The sequence below is a fragment of the Alosa pseudoharengus genome, unplaced genomic scaffold, assembly GCF_046254945.1.
Source record: "Alosa pseudoharengus isolate Yale_2024_CS ecotype anadromous, Long Island Sound unplaced genomic scaffold, YU_APseudo_1.1 YU_APseudo_1.1_scf_1, whole genome shotgun sequence".
Classification (NCBI taxonomy): domain Eukaryota; kingdom Metazoa; phylum Chordata; class Actinopteri; order Clupeiformes; family Clupeidae; genus Alosa; species Alosa pseudoharengus.
This window is the reverse complement of record NW_027468564.1, coordinates 33,416,037-33,430,210: the sequence shown is the minus strand read 5'-3', so window position 1 is coordinate 33,430,210 and position 14,174 is coordinate 33,416,037. Positions and strand designations below refer to the sequence as shown.

General features: G+C 41.1%; 1 protein-coding gene across 2 annotated transcripts in view; it reads right to left on the bottom strand.

Annotated features, from left to right (window-relative positions):
- trip10b (thyroid hormone receptor interactor 10b) overlaps nt 1–11,365 on the bottom strand; it is a 26,686-nt gene extending 15,321 nt beyond the window's left edge. For both annotated transcript variants that reach the window (XM_076287680.1, XM_076287689.1), the window contains exons 1-4: nt 11,020–11,365; nt 2,095–2,210; nt 1,743–1,793; nt 1,341–1,488 (exon numbers count right to left, since the gene is read on the bottom strand). In XM_076287680.1, the coding sequence (XP_076143795.1) occupies nt 1,341–1,488; nt 1,743–1,793; nt 2,095–2,210; nt 11,020–11,043 (339 nt within the window). In that variant the 5' untranslated portion in view covers nt 11,044–11,365. The remainder of the gene's footprint in view (nt 1–1,340; nt 1,489–1,742; nt 1,794–2,094; nt 2,211–11,019) is intronic.
- Between the last annotated feature and the right edge of the window lie 2,809 nt (nt 11,366–14,174).

The following is a 14,174-nucleotide window of genomic DNA, read 5'->3' as shown; positions in this document are numbered from 1 at the left end:
AGCCTGTAGCCTACAATTGTATCATTGTAATAAAAAACGCAATTTAGCACATAATTTCAACATGCTGCTATTTAGCCTACTAATTAATGCCTATTGTACTTTATTTTTTGCAAAAAGAAAGAAATCCTTAATAAAAATAACAAGTCATTCACATTATAGGCTACTTTACGCACTGTAACCCACCGCACAGCAGTGCAACGTGCATGTTTACATTTTTAGTAAAAACTTGCTTGCTTGCCTTACACATCTAAGTTTTCCGACTATTTTTCTTACCTTCTTTTTTCCGCTGTGGATGTTACTGAGCTTGTAGAAGTTTAACTCTTACGTTCTGAACATCTCGCACTGCCATTGCCCGATGTCAGTTCTGAGTCATATCACACCATAATCTGTCTCCCTTTTAAATGCCTATTCCCTGAATGGTAGGCTAAAATGACTATGCGTTTTATATATAATATCGAAACAAAATAACCCAGTCAGTCTCATCTACGAGATGTTTAGGCCTCCTCCAATACTGGCAGCTGGGCTCATAGGTTGCAGATTTGCTTAGTGGCCTACCAAGGCTCTGCAACGAGACGCGACATGGGAGATGAATCATCGGTCAACTTGCACTGTAGCCTATTCTACTTTCTTATTGCACACTGGAGAGAAAAACATGCTGGTAGGCTACGATAGGCTACTTAATTTAAACCTTGTTACCTTTAGTGTGTGTGTGTGTGTGTGTGTGCGTGCGTGAGGGGTTGCTCAGTGAAACATCGGAATACACCAATTCCGCAACACCGTCTCTGATAGATAAACAAAGCAGCATGCATAGAAGCAACTAGGCCAAACTGCCTGATGAAAATTTGACTATTTCAAAGTGGGCTCGTTTTTTTCGGATGTAGGTAACACAATTTAACAATGTATAGGCTATACTTTTTTCATTTGATTGGTTCAACCGCCACCCGCCCGAATTTAATTAAAATATTATATTTCTTCACGTCATCCGCCCGATCCGCGGTTTAACCGCGGAGTCCGCGGCTGTAACCGCGAACCGCGCATCTCTAATATCTACATACATATCTCTGTCTCACCCTCCTCCTCTCTCTATATCTACATACATATCTGTGTGTGTCTCACCCTCCTCCTCTCTCTATATCTACATATCTGTCTGTCTCACACCCTTCCTCTCTCTATATCTACATACATATCTGTGTCTGTCTCACACTCTTCCTCTCTCTATATCTACATACATATGTGTGTGTGTCTCACACTCTTCCTCTCTATATATCTACATACATATGTGTGTGTCTCTTACACTCTTCCTCTCTCTATATCTACATACATATGTGTGTGTCTCTTACACTCTTCCTCTCTTGCTTGAGCTCTTGGAGTATCTTGGTGAGCTCGACACAGATGTTAACAGTCATGTTTTCCGCCACGACCTCCCTCTGCCCGGCGTAGTCATTCAGCTCCGTCAGGATGTCCTGAAATGCCTGGTGATTGGTGAACCTGCGGGGGACACGGCAGTAAGGCCTTCTGTGGTTGGCTAGCCATTGCAAACTATGAACCGAGTTACAACTGGATTGGTTAATCTCTCTCTCATGATCTCACACACACACACACACACACCTTTCTGTAAACGTCTCTCTCTTGCACACTACAGTCTAGCACACAAGAGAGGGATGAGAGAGGAGGAGAGCATGAGAGAAGAGAAGGATGAGAGTGGAGGAGGAGGAGGAGTATAAAAGAGGAGAGGATCTCACTTGAACTCTGCTTCATCTTTACTACCTCGCCGGTACTTCTTAGTCAAAGACCTGTTGACACACACACACACACACACACACACACAGACACACACACACACAGACACACACACACAGGGAAAGTGAAAAAAGGGAGTTTCCAATGCAAGGCTGTACAGTTGCAATACAAGCCTGATGTCCAATGCAAACTCTTGTACTAAAAGTCTGTCTCTCTTCACAACTCTTGTCCCTAGTCTTGTATCAAATGCATTTACTTTGTAGAATGTATTTTAGACACATGCATACAGGTGTACAAGATTCATTCTGAACTAACATGCTAAAATAAAATCTTTAAGAGAGAGAGAAAGCTTACCGGAGTTGTTTTGCGTAGTTTTGCTCAATCTCGGTTCTCTCTTTGACAAACTTCACATAGCGATCCATCAGGTCCAAGCCTGATAGTGTGTGTTTGTCAATATTATCATACTGGTCCTGGAGTAAAACGCACAAACACACACACACACAACAAACAGGAAACATAATAAACAATTAATAAATAAATAAGCACACAATAGTCTGTGTTTGGCTGTCCAAGGCCACCACTGCAGTCATGGTGTGGCTCCAGTGTTAAACCTTAAGCCTTAAGAACTCGGTCAGAGTTGCTCCAGAGATCAGACAACAATAGCACACATTAACCAGTCATCTCATCGGTGTGCGTTTCCTGATTGTGCTGTGGGACCCTCTCCCCCTTCACGGCCATGTGTTGATTGTGTTCAGGAAATGTTTTGTCCAGGATGTGACATAACATAGGACATAACCTATCCAGTCCCTCCAGGAGTTAGGGATCATGTGATTTTGTTCATTTCAAGGTGTTCTCCATTTGCACTTTGGGGGGGGGGGGGGGGGGGGTAGCCTTTTTAGCATTTACACATCTGATTATCACATGTGTGAAATCCACTTCACCTAAAATATTCATGTCAGGTCAAGAGTCAGGTCAAAAACAGTTCATTCTTTTGGTCTCCTGTGTCATAACCCAAAATATTGAAAAACAAATCTACCACAACCACACCTTCCTTGTCCTCTCAAATCTCACCAATCATGCAAAGCGTAAACAGAGATTGCTAAAGACAGAAGAGGAGAAAAACACAGACCGCTTCCTTCAGTCCTTCCTCCTCTGTTCCACCTCAAGCCATTATCCTGACTAGCCAATCAGATCAAATATCAACAATCTTTTGCCAGAATGCCAAATATTTCCCCTAGAATATGCATCTTTAATGTGAAGTGAGATTAACATTTACAATTAGTCACTTAACAGACAATTTTATTCATAGTGGCTCACAAAATAGGGAACAATCAAGGTACACTGCCACTGTGACATGTTATTGCAGCAATAACTACTTAGAACTTGCATAGAATAGAATGTCAGTTCAAGCAAAGTTAAGTCTAGGAGGGGAGGACGAGGGAGGGGGGTCAGGATAAAGAAGATGGTAGTGGTAAGTGCTAGAGCAGTGGTTCTCAAACTATGGTACGGGTACCACTGGTGGTACGCAGACTTTCTCTACTGGGAGTCTCCAAGGTGTTTTGTTTTTATAAAGACTAAATAGCCACTTCAAATTATATATAAGGACTTTTATTTATATATATATATATATATATATATATATATATATATATATATATATATATATATAAAAAGTCCTTAAATGACGCGATCACTGAAGTTAAATTTAAACTAGTTTTTAAACAGTATGTACAATGTAAAATGTGTAGTTAAATTGGCCTACGCTACTGTATTTTAATGCCGGTCATAGTGGTGGTACTTGGAGAGCCAATTGTTTTCTGAGGTGGTACTCATTGTGAAAAGTTTGAGAACCACTGTGCTAGATTAAGCATGTCCAGTTGATAGCAGTGCTAGATGAGGAGGTTCTCCTGAAAGAGTTGGGTCTTTAGGAGGTTTTTGAAGATAGAGAGAGACGTCCCTCTTTTCCCTGGTGGCGTGTTCCACCAATGGGGGGGGGGGGGGGGGGGGGTTGGATTGCCATGACCGTACGAGTGGAAGAGCCCGGTGTCGTTCATTGGAGGAGTGCAACAGTTGTAGGTAGGCCTATATCATATCTGCCAATACAATCACAATATCTGACATACACTTAAATTATGTTCATTGGAGGAGTGAGACAGTCATAAGGTAACACATGTCTGTATGACTACTTTATAGGCAAGCAGTAGCGTTTGCAATTTAATGTGGGTAGAGGTAGCCAGAGGAGCTAGATTAGCAGTGGGGTACCATGTGCCCTTTTGGGTTGATGGAAGCTCAGGCGTGCCACCGCATTCTAGAATTGGGGTGGGCGATATGGACAAAAAATAATATTGATATTTTTTGTAATTTTGACAATAACGATAATTAGCGCCGATATCCTTTGAAAATTGTTTGAGTTTCTTTACAGCTTCTTGTAGTAACAATAACATTACAATAATAACCAATAACCTGTGACTTTTCGACCAAATCAACCAATGCATTGTCACTATGACACTGACACAATTCCAATTCTGTCCCAACTTGTGTGTGTGTGGCAGTGCTACATTAGTTGAGAGTATCCCAAGAGAAAGTCTGAAGCTGAAATTCCTTGCAAACCTTTACTGTAAAACTAAGCAGACCAACAAAGTACATCTCTGTTATTTCCTTCGATGTTTAAGAGCAATCATGTAGGCTAGCAATATATATAGTTAGAAGAATAGAAACAAATGTGTTAGCCTATGGCTAATGTATAAGAAAATCAAACATAAATACGGTTAGCATATTTGATAAAAGTTGATATTTAAAGCGAACTTCAGTCCACTAGGTTTACAACTGACTTAAAATACTGAAAGGCAAACGTTTTTCTCCATATAATACCGTGTAGGAAAAAATGTGACTGTTTAACTCATCAATGCCACCTGAACTAAGTAGCTGCACATAAACATTGGGCTACTGCGTACGTGTGTCCGACCATGTGACTTGCTCTGCTGCAGCCAATGGTACCTCCTGATTTAGTCAATGTATGGGGCTTCAATGCGTAATTTCGAGTGTTTTTTTTTTCATGTAAAAAGTAATTTAAATACTCGATAATGTCAATTTGCACATTGTCATTTTGCACATCAATCACAATCTTATCGTAGGCGATATATATCTCGCACACCCCTAGTCTAGATCATCTGAAAGGGTTTAACCACGCAGGCTGGGAGGGGCTGGTGGGGTCATAGTATAATCAGGGTATGAATTAAACATACACCCAGTCACAGTGCATCGCTGGACAGAACAAATCCCAAACGCTGTCACATTTGGCTTTTCACTGTAAGAGCAGCTGAATGCTTTTGGCAAAATGGCAAATGATGTGTCTATACACTGGTTATAGACTTAATGAGTATAGATAGTTTTGAAAGTGTAGATACAATCTGCCTCTGCCAGATACTGTCACACACACATACTGTAATATGTGGCTTTATGAGGACACTGTTTGACCTTTGACCTTATTCAGTCTCTATTATGAGTCAACATGCGTGTTCAAAGTGGAGAGAGGCTATCTATCATCTGTCACCAATAAAAGCTCACTGAGGTGAACTTGTAACCTATAGCAACCTTCTAGATAAATGTTAAAGTCCAATGACAACTTCACTCACTCCTAGGAGATTCCTGCGACTACACAGGTATTGGATTATTTGGCTGCCCAAGGAAAATTTGCATTGTGTTTTGGTATTAATGTCCATATTGAAGCTGTTCTCAATAAAGCTTGACAAGTGAATTTGGATCGATTAAATGATTAATTGTAGATGATTGAAAGGGGGAGTAAACTAAAGCATAACGCTTCCCCATTACTGTATCACTCCATAACTTAAAAGTAACTGAGCATTTTTGTCACTCTCCTAAACTTGGGCTTGAGTGTCAGTGTGAGTGTGTGTGTGTGTGTGTGTGTGTGTGTGTGTGTGTAAGCAAGATCATGAATCAAGTAATTCCCACGCCTACTTCCTCCTGAGAAATTGATAACCATGCTGACCACGGCTATGTGATGTTCATCTGTTGGCCTTACACACACACACACACACACACACAACATTATACTAGTTCACCTCAGAGGTTAAGGCGAAACTTTCAGTGTTTTAAGAACTTCCCCTCAGAAAGTGACAGTCAAGACATAGGCATGCATGTGTGTGAGTATACACACACCTGCTCGTTGGTTACACTAACACCAAGTCTCTCTCACACACTCACACACATATATAGTACCATCTAGAATTATTGGCACCTTTGGTAAAGTTGACTAAAACAGGTATAAAAATAATCTTTTGGTGATTTATTGTACTCTCACAATCCACCCTTGAAAGAAAGCAAATTTATTCGGAGAAAAAGGAAATTATCATAAAGAAATAAATATGTTTAACAAAAACACATTGCTCAGAATAATTTATTGGCACCCCTAGAAAAACCTTATATACAAAACCTAACAGAAGCGTTTTCCTATCTAATTTCAACTTATTTAAGTTAATCAGAGTGTCTGTGAACTTACAGAAGTAGTTCATGACTTTCTTTTTCACCAATGTATGAAAATAAAGTGACAGAGGCTAAATCCTTTAGTCAATTTTCAACAGTGGAAAGACAAGAGAATACACTAAATTAAAGAAAAAGAAAGTGTGTTGACATTTGTAAGTCGGGAATATCTCTAAAAATTAGATACTTTGTTAAAAATGCCTATATTTACAGTTAAGACAATGATTGAAAGGATCTAATCCACTGGAAATGTGACAAGCATGCTTGGACAAAGACCCATATCTTGCCCCCACATACATTATGGAGGATGGTAAGAAAGGAAAAAAATCCACAAGAACCACTGTTGGAGAGTTACAGAAAAAGGTATCGCCTTTGTGACCTCAGTGCTAATAGATTGTTTATTATTTAGAGGGCATGCCAGGTAAAAGCATGTCTAGTCATTTAATTACCAATGTAAATGGCAGGAGTTACTGAATGGTACAGTGACTTTGTCTGGAAGTGTGGTTGTCAGGTGAAATGAAAATTGTGCCCTTTGGCTAGAAACATTTTAGGTGGGTTTGGCATACATATAAAGAATGACTATACTGAAAAGAACCCCATGCCTAATGAGAATTATGGTGGAGGGTCTGTGCTATTGTGATTGTATTGTTTTTATTCCCAAAGGCCTTGGGAACCTAAGGTGCACGGTATCATGAACACCAAGAAAAACCTGAACATTTTCAAAGGAAATCTGTCAATCTCTGCCAAGACACTAAAAGTTGGATTCATTTGTTTCAAATTTGTGCATTAGACAATATAGTTTATGACAAGGATAGGCCGATGGTAAGCCTATAATTATGCTGGCAACAAAACAAAATGGTTCATAAACAATATTATTTTTTCTAAATGTGTATCACCATGGCGACAAAGAGAGAGAAGCAGGCTATGATTTGAAATGTAAGCTGACTGTTGTCAAATTTGCCAAGCAAAATATGGGAGAAATGACGTTTCATTCTCTCTCATGCTGTTTCATTCGTCCCGAAAAGGAGGGAGAATGAAACATTACGCACGTCCCACTTTTGCATAAATAATTCCTGAACCGTTTTGGTCAGGGCTGAAAATGCAATTGCATTTGACAGAGGACAGATAAAGGTTGCTTGCTAGTGACAAAATATTAGCTTTCAGTGTGGTACGCTCTCTTTGTAAATTACGTTTGATTAAAACGTGTTTCATCCGTCCTGGCTATCCCCACTATTTGGATCTTATCTCACTCAATGAACAACATCAACACTAAATGAATGATCATCCGTAAGCTTATCATCGGATAGCCTAGTCATATGGGTAGACATTCTGTGTGTTTGAAATAATTCATATAATACTTTCCATCTTTGCAGAAGAAAAGTTTTGTGTAAAGGAAATTAAAAGCCTGTCTCATATAGACGCCTGTCTCAAATACTAGCCGGTGCAGTTTGGCGATTTGGTAATAAAAAAAAAAAAAAAATATATATATATATATATATATATATAGTACATGATGATGGAAGACGCCCTCAGACGTAGATCTCTCTGGCGCGCCAGGATTTTGGCCGGGTAGCGCACGGTAGAGCACCACTCTATTTTTTTCAGCTGAGCGCGACAAACCGGAAACCGGAAGATGGACTAGTTCGAAGGCAAGCGAGAGTTGCAGTTCGGAGGACCGTTTTGTTACAGTCCTGAATTTTTAATAGTTTGCTGGATAAGTTAACAAAGGTACCAGCGGGAGTCACAACACATGGAATTAAGAGGAAAGAATAGAAAAGATTTATTTTCAACCAAAGGATATCTACTGAGACCTGAACAAATTCTCTTTCCACTTTAGGAAATTAGACAAACTCAGCCAGCTACTAGCTAGCTAGCCAGCTAACTAAAATGTTTAAATCATTCAAATTTCCCTTGGGATGACTAAAGTAGGCCCATATATCTATCTATCTGCACACACCTTGGAAACTAGATGGTAATGATGATGGTAGTTGTGAATAGCAGCAACCAAAGTCTGTACCATCACAGAGGCTAGCTGGTGTTTTTTACTGACACCAATGCTTCTGACAGCGTCTTCTACTGTGTAACGTAGGTAGCGGTAGCATTTTCACAACAGCGCCACCTCTGTTCAGGAGAGTATTACAACTAGTGTTAAGACCACCACGCACGAGTAGGCGATAAATGGTTACGGCGCTCCCGTGACGTTACATTATCGCGCTACCGGTCGGGTTTGGCGAGTATGTAGGACGCTTAACTGCTCCAGTGCTAACTGCTGACAGTACTCCTGCTGTCCATTCAAGCATGTTAAAAAAATGCCCCAAGATCAGTGAACTACAAACACAAACCCATATCATCTATCAGGCTTAATTCAGACTGGTGGTGCCCGGTGAGTGGTGGGACTGACAACACACACACACACACACACACCAAGCTGAAACAACATTGCCAGTGAGCTCAGCCGTTTCCTACTACTATGCTATGGAAACAGAACTGCTGTGACATAGGGACTAGGGATGTGATCATGGTTGCACACACCGCACCCCAAGGTTGTGTGTGTGTGTGTGTGTGGGTGAGAGAGAGCAGTAATGTCATCTATTGCTGGGGGTTCAATTTTGAGAACTAACCTGGTGTCATTTCTGTGACTGGCACATTGTTTGATATTGTGTGTGTGTCTGTGAAAAAAGGAGAGAGAGAGAACACATTCACAAGCTAAAGGCAGATATTTCTCACTGCTTACACTCTTAGAGAACATACAAAAGCAGAGACATATTTTTTCAATTAAACTTTAACTCAAGTGTACACCCACCCATCCATCCACACACTCACGTGTGTGTGTGTGTGTGTGTGTGCGCACACACACACACACTTACATCACTGGTGAATTGTCAGTGTTGGCTGACTTGTGTGGGTGACTCCCTCTGATCCTTGGGGACTTATACACTCCCACACACACACACGAGTGTACACATACACACACACACACACACACACACACACACACACACACACACACACAGAGAGAGAGAGAGAGAGAGAGAGAGAGAAATGTACACACACAAATAAAAACACATAAGTCTATAGAAACACAAACACACTCACACACACACATACATACACACACACACAAACACATACAGAGAGAGAGAGAGAGAGAGAGAAATGTGCACACACAAATAAAAACACATAAGTGTATAGAAACACAAACACACACTCACAGACACACTTGTACACTCATAGCATCAGAATGTCCATTCTCTAAGACCCACATTCTTCAACACACCCACATGAGTTTGTACAGAAACAACACACACACCCACACACCGTCAGACTCAACCATTTAGAACCCCCCCCCCCTTCCTTCCTTCTTTCAGCCTGTCTCCTGCACGCACGCACACACACACACACACACACACACACTTTCATGATGTCCAGTCAGAGGACATTGACTCTGTTTAATTTGCTGCGTGAAGTCAAACCCTTCTCCACACACATGCATGCATGCTACACACACACACACACACGAGTATGTCAGGCAGACAGGTCTGAAAAAGGGCCACCATGTCACAGCTGTCCACAGGGGATTCCAAGGCCTACTTCACACACAAAACCAGGCCCACCATCCACTGACGATGGATGCCCATTCTCTCTTCCTTCTCTCCTCAGAGATACAGGCACACTACTCCTCTCGCTCCCTCACCCCCCCCCCCCCCCCACTCTCTGTGCTGCTACAGTGTTCTAATTCCTTGAGAGTTCTATATGAGGAATCTAGATCAGTGAAAGAATAACACCATGATGGACTCCTCTTTTCCTCTCAGAGAAACCAACACATAACATCTCCCTGTTCTGCTTTCTATTGCATGTGTTTGTGTCAGTGGTGTGTTGTGTGTGTGTGTGTGTGGGGGGGGGGGGGTCCATGAACTTGTAGCCTATTAAGTATAGTGTTACACTCACCCAATAACATGTATGTAGCAAGGTAATGGTGATAGTCTGCTAATAAATTAATAACTTGAAGTTTGGTTGGCAGAAAGACCCTGCCAGCCACACCCAGCACAGGTTCCTAAAGGTGACTGACTAGAGGTAGCCTTGGCTTTTTACTTGGGAGCCCCCTCCGTGGGAAATCGTTTGGTCCACGCAAACTGGGTTAACCCAGCTGTCACATACACCATTAGTCAGAGGTGGGAAAACAGGCTTCAGTGAAAATCCTTCCTTGTACTGGTTCTACCTGGGCACACAGGAAATGTCACTTCAACTAAGAGTTGTGGGTAATTATAGTCATAAGTTTCGCAAATGTACAGGACTTTTTGAAGCTGGGTTTCCCAACTAGCAGTTCATGTCGGAGTCGTGTTCACGAGTGTTGGCCTCCATCCTCAAGAACTAAGAGTCAGATTCGAGTTAGGCTTTCACATAATAGGCCAGCCACTCAAAACACGCAACATGGGCTACCATGCAAGACGAAACTGCAACTTCGGTTGCACAACTTCTCGAACCTCTCGGCTACGTGATCGATACAGAGAGACTCAGCCATTCACTGCTGTGCGTAGTAGCCTATAATGTTGTCACAGGTAAATGCGAGCCAAAAAAGGCTATAGGACTACGACCAGGTGGAGAAGCCGGAAAACCTGTTTGACCATCAGGTGAACTGGTTGACAAATTACTATAGCTCACACACTTAGCAAATTGTGTTTAGAATAGTTTTAAAACACCACACAAATGCGTTGCCAAAGTCAGCGCTGTTTATTTGGCACCGTTCATGTCGCACGCATCAAATAAATGAAAACTTACCCACAAATCTGTGCCCCACGTCATGTTTTCAAGGTTTGTTCCCAACGCTTTTATCCTGAAGACTAAAGACGAGAGTGGAAACAACTTCGACTACTGTAGTTGATAAAGAATGCGTCAGGAACAGATTTGTAACGCATCGCCAAGAGGGGAAATCTCCAGCTCTCTCCCCCTCTCTCTCTTCCTCGAGGTTTGGGTGCGCTCGACTGTGTTACTCCAAACGAATCCAATTATCTTTCCGCCGCGTACCCTGAAACAAGTCACGTTTTTTTTCTTGTTCTCGTTTCTACAGTCGGAAGAGGGAGGTATTCCCTTAGCTCTTCCTCGCGCTGTTCTACTCACCTCTCCTCAAGAACACGGCTGTGCCTTAAAGGAGCCGCGGCAGATATTTTGCAGTGCGCAAAAGTCTAAAAGTTATTTCCTGCCTCGACTCAGTTAATACAGTAGTAACCTGCGTGCACACAGTCACATACGTGAAATATTAGTTATTTAGGTAGCCTACAATGGGTTAAGGGTTTGGGTTTTCAAGGGTTTTTTTTTCTCAAGAGAGACATTTCCTGAAATGACGTAGGCCTACACCACACTCATCTAGGAAAGCCTACAATCGAAAAATATAAGAAAGATATATATTTATCTGTCTACAACGAAAAGCCTATATGCCACCATCTGCAAAATAATAATAATAGTAATAATGAAAATAAAAAACCTAAAAAACATACTCTAAAAAGACATAACTCTAATGTCACACACCTACCTCTATTATATTATATTATATTATATTATATTATATTATATTATATTATATTATTAGAACTGCAGAGCTGGTCCCTTTCTTTTATTTATTCATAAGGCTTTGATAGTCAGATGGTCCCATGCAATCCCTGAATCAGCCAGTGGATCAGTTCGACAAGCCCACAATGTTAAGTTTGACATTACCTATCACACCCTATGTAATACAATCATGACTGTGATAACCATAACACGGTACACAGCCTTATCATGTAATAAAGGCTGCTGTAAATTATTGCAGGGAGACCAAAGTCTTGCATGTGTTGATATGATTGGTTATTTACTGGGAAACAGTGACACACTGTGGCAATGAGAAGCATACACCCTGAAGTGCTGCTTCACACAATTATGGTATACCTTCCTGCCTGCAAAAAATCCAATAAATCCATTGGTCCTCATTATCACCACATAAAATCACGTCATGTGATGATAATAATGATGACCAATAGATTACAACATGATGACATTAATGATGATTGACAACAATGATGAGAGAGACTGAGTTAAAAACCATAACAAAGACACAGCCTTATCACATAATCCATCTGGTGTACACTACAACAGGGGCACCATGTCTTCTTGCATGTGTTGATACGATTAGTTATTTAGTGGGGAAACAGTGACACTCTGTGGCCATAATGCACATACACACCCTGCACTGCAGTCTTACCCATAATGCATTTATGTAGGATGCCTTTCGATGACACTTTTATCCAAAGCGACTTAAAAATAAAAATGAAAAGCAAAACAAAAATCTTTGTGACTACAGCCGAGTTCCTTAGCCAGTACACTTCCACCACCCATGTGCTGTACAACTGTAAAAGGGAATGTATCAGCCATCATTACAGGCACCTAAAGAAACAGAAGGGGGAAGTGTGTATTAATTGTGTATTACCATGCAATGGAATACATGAATAAAAGGAAAGATGTCCATTAGGGTGGTTCACAATATAATGGTATAAGTAAAAGTTTTCCAAATTTTGCCAGATCGCATTTTGCCTTGTTCCTATTGACATTTTGAACATCTGTACCAAAAATTGAGCCAATAGGACGCCAGTAAAGGGTGGCACACTTTTTCACAATTGCTCAAGCTAAGAATGCATTACTTTCGCAGGAACCAGAAACTTGTACAAAATAAAAGATAAGTATGGTCATTAATTATCTCTCCCTGTACTTATACTAAATGAGTAAGAACATTAGAACAGTTCAAACACTATTCGCTGTATGATGACTTTGTTCTTTTTGATACTTTATCTCTGTGTCCTTGCACAACACGGAGCAAAAATTGCTCGTTTCGCACAGATTGTTGACAGCATTTAATAAGGGCAATGCCTTTCTCTGCGCTGACGTTGATGACCTTCAAGGATACTTTTTGACGCAGTTTCTCATCTGTGAGAATGGACCTCACATCATCAGGGTTACTTCTGCCATCCATTTGGCCTTCAGTAAGAACCTCAAAGAAGTGGATTGAGCAGCGAGTGACGAGGCTAGAGATGGTAGTACTGCTCTTGTGGAAGAAAGACTTGGCATCAAGTCTTTGAGCATCTTCCCAGGGCGTCTTTCAAGATTTCTCAGCATTGTCTCTTTTTCTTCAGCATCAACACAACAACAACAACAACACATTACATTTATTTAGCGCTTTTCTCAACATTCAAAGCGCGTCACAGGGAAGGGGGGACCTCTCACTAATGGTAGTGAGCTGAGCATCAAAAAATGCCAGGGCGAAGTTCTTCTGACGGGTACCACAAATGTCGTCCAATGCTCTTCAATGCAGCATCCGCAATGGTTTTATCCGGATACCAATACATCATGTATTGTGTGTGTGTCAGTATTGTGAAAAAGTGTGCCACCCCTAAATGTGCAGCAATTGACTCCATTTTTGGTACAGATGCTTACAATGCCAATTGGAACAAGACAAAACGCGATCTGGAAAAAATTGGTGACAATTAATTTTGTGAACCACCCTAATGTCCATGTTCTGAATAGGATTGTTTATGTGGTTAAAGAGACAAAGAGGGAGACAGGAAGAAGGTCAGTGTGTGTGTGTGTGTGTGTCTGTGTGTGGTGTATTTGTGGGTGTACGAGTTCTTCTGATCATTCACTAGCCAAAGAGAACGAAGTGTGATGATTAGGGAGTGTGTGCGTGTGTATGTGTGTTGACTAACCTTTATTTCATCACTGATTGGAAATGTTGCAGTGATAGCTAAAAACAAGGATGAATAATTGGACCCCACCCCACAGCTCCACTACCCAATCATGTGGTCTCAATGCCTGCATGTTATTCCTTCTTTTGTGAAATCTGAGTTGACCATTATGTGCAAAAGAAAGAGAGAGAGATAGAGAGAGTGAGAGAGATAGAGAGAGAGGTA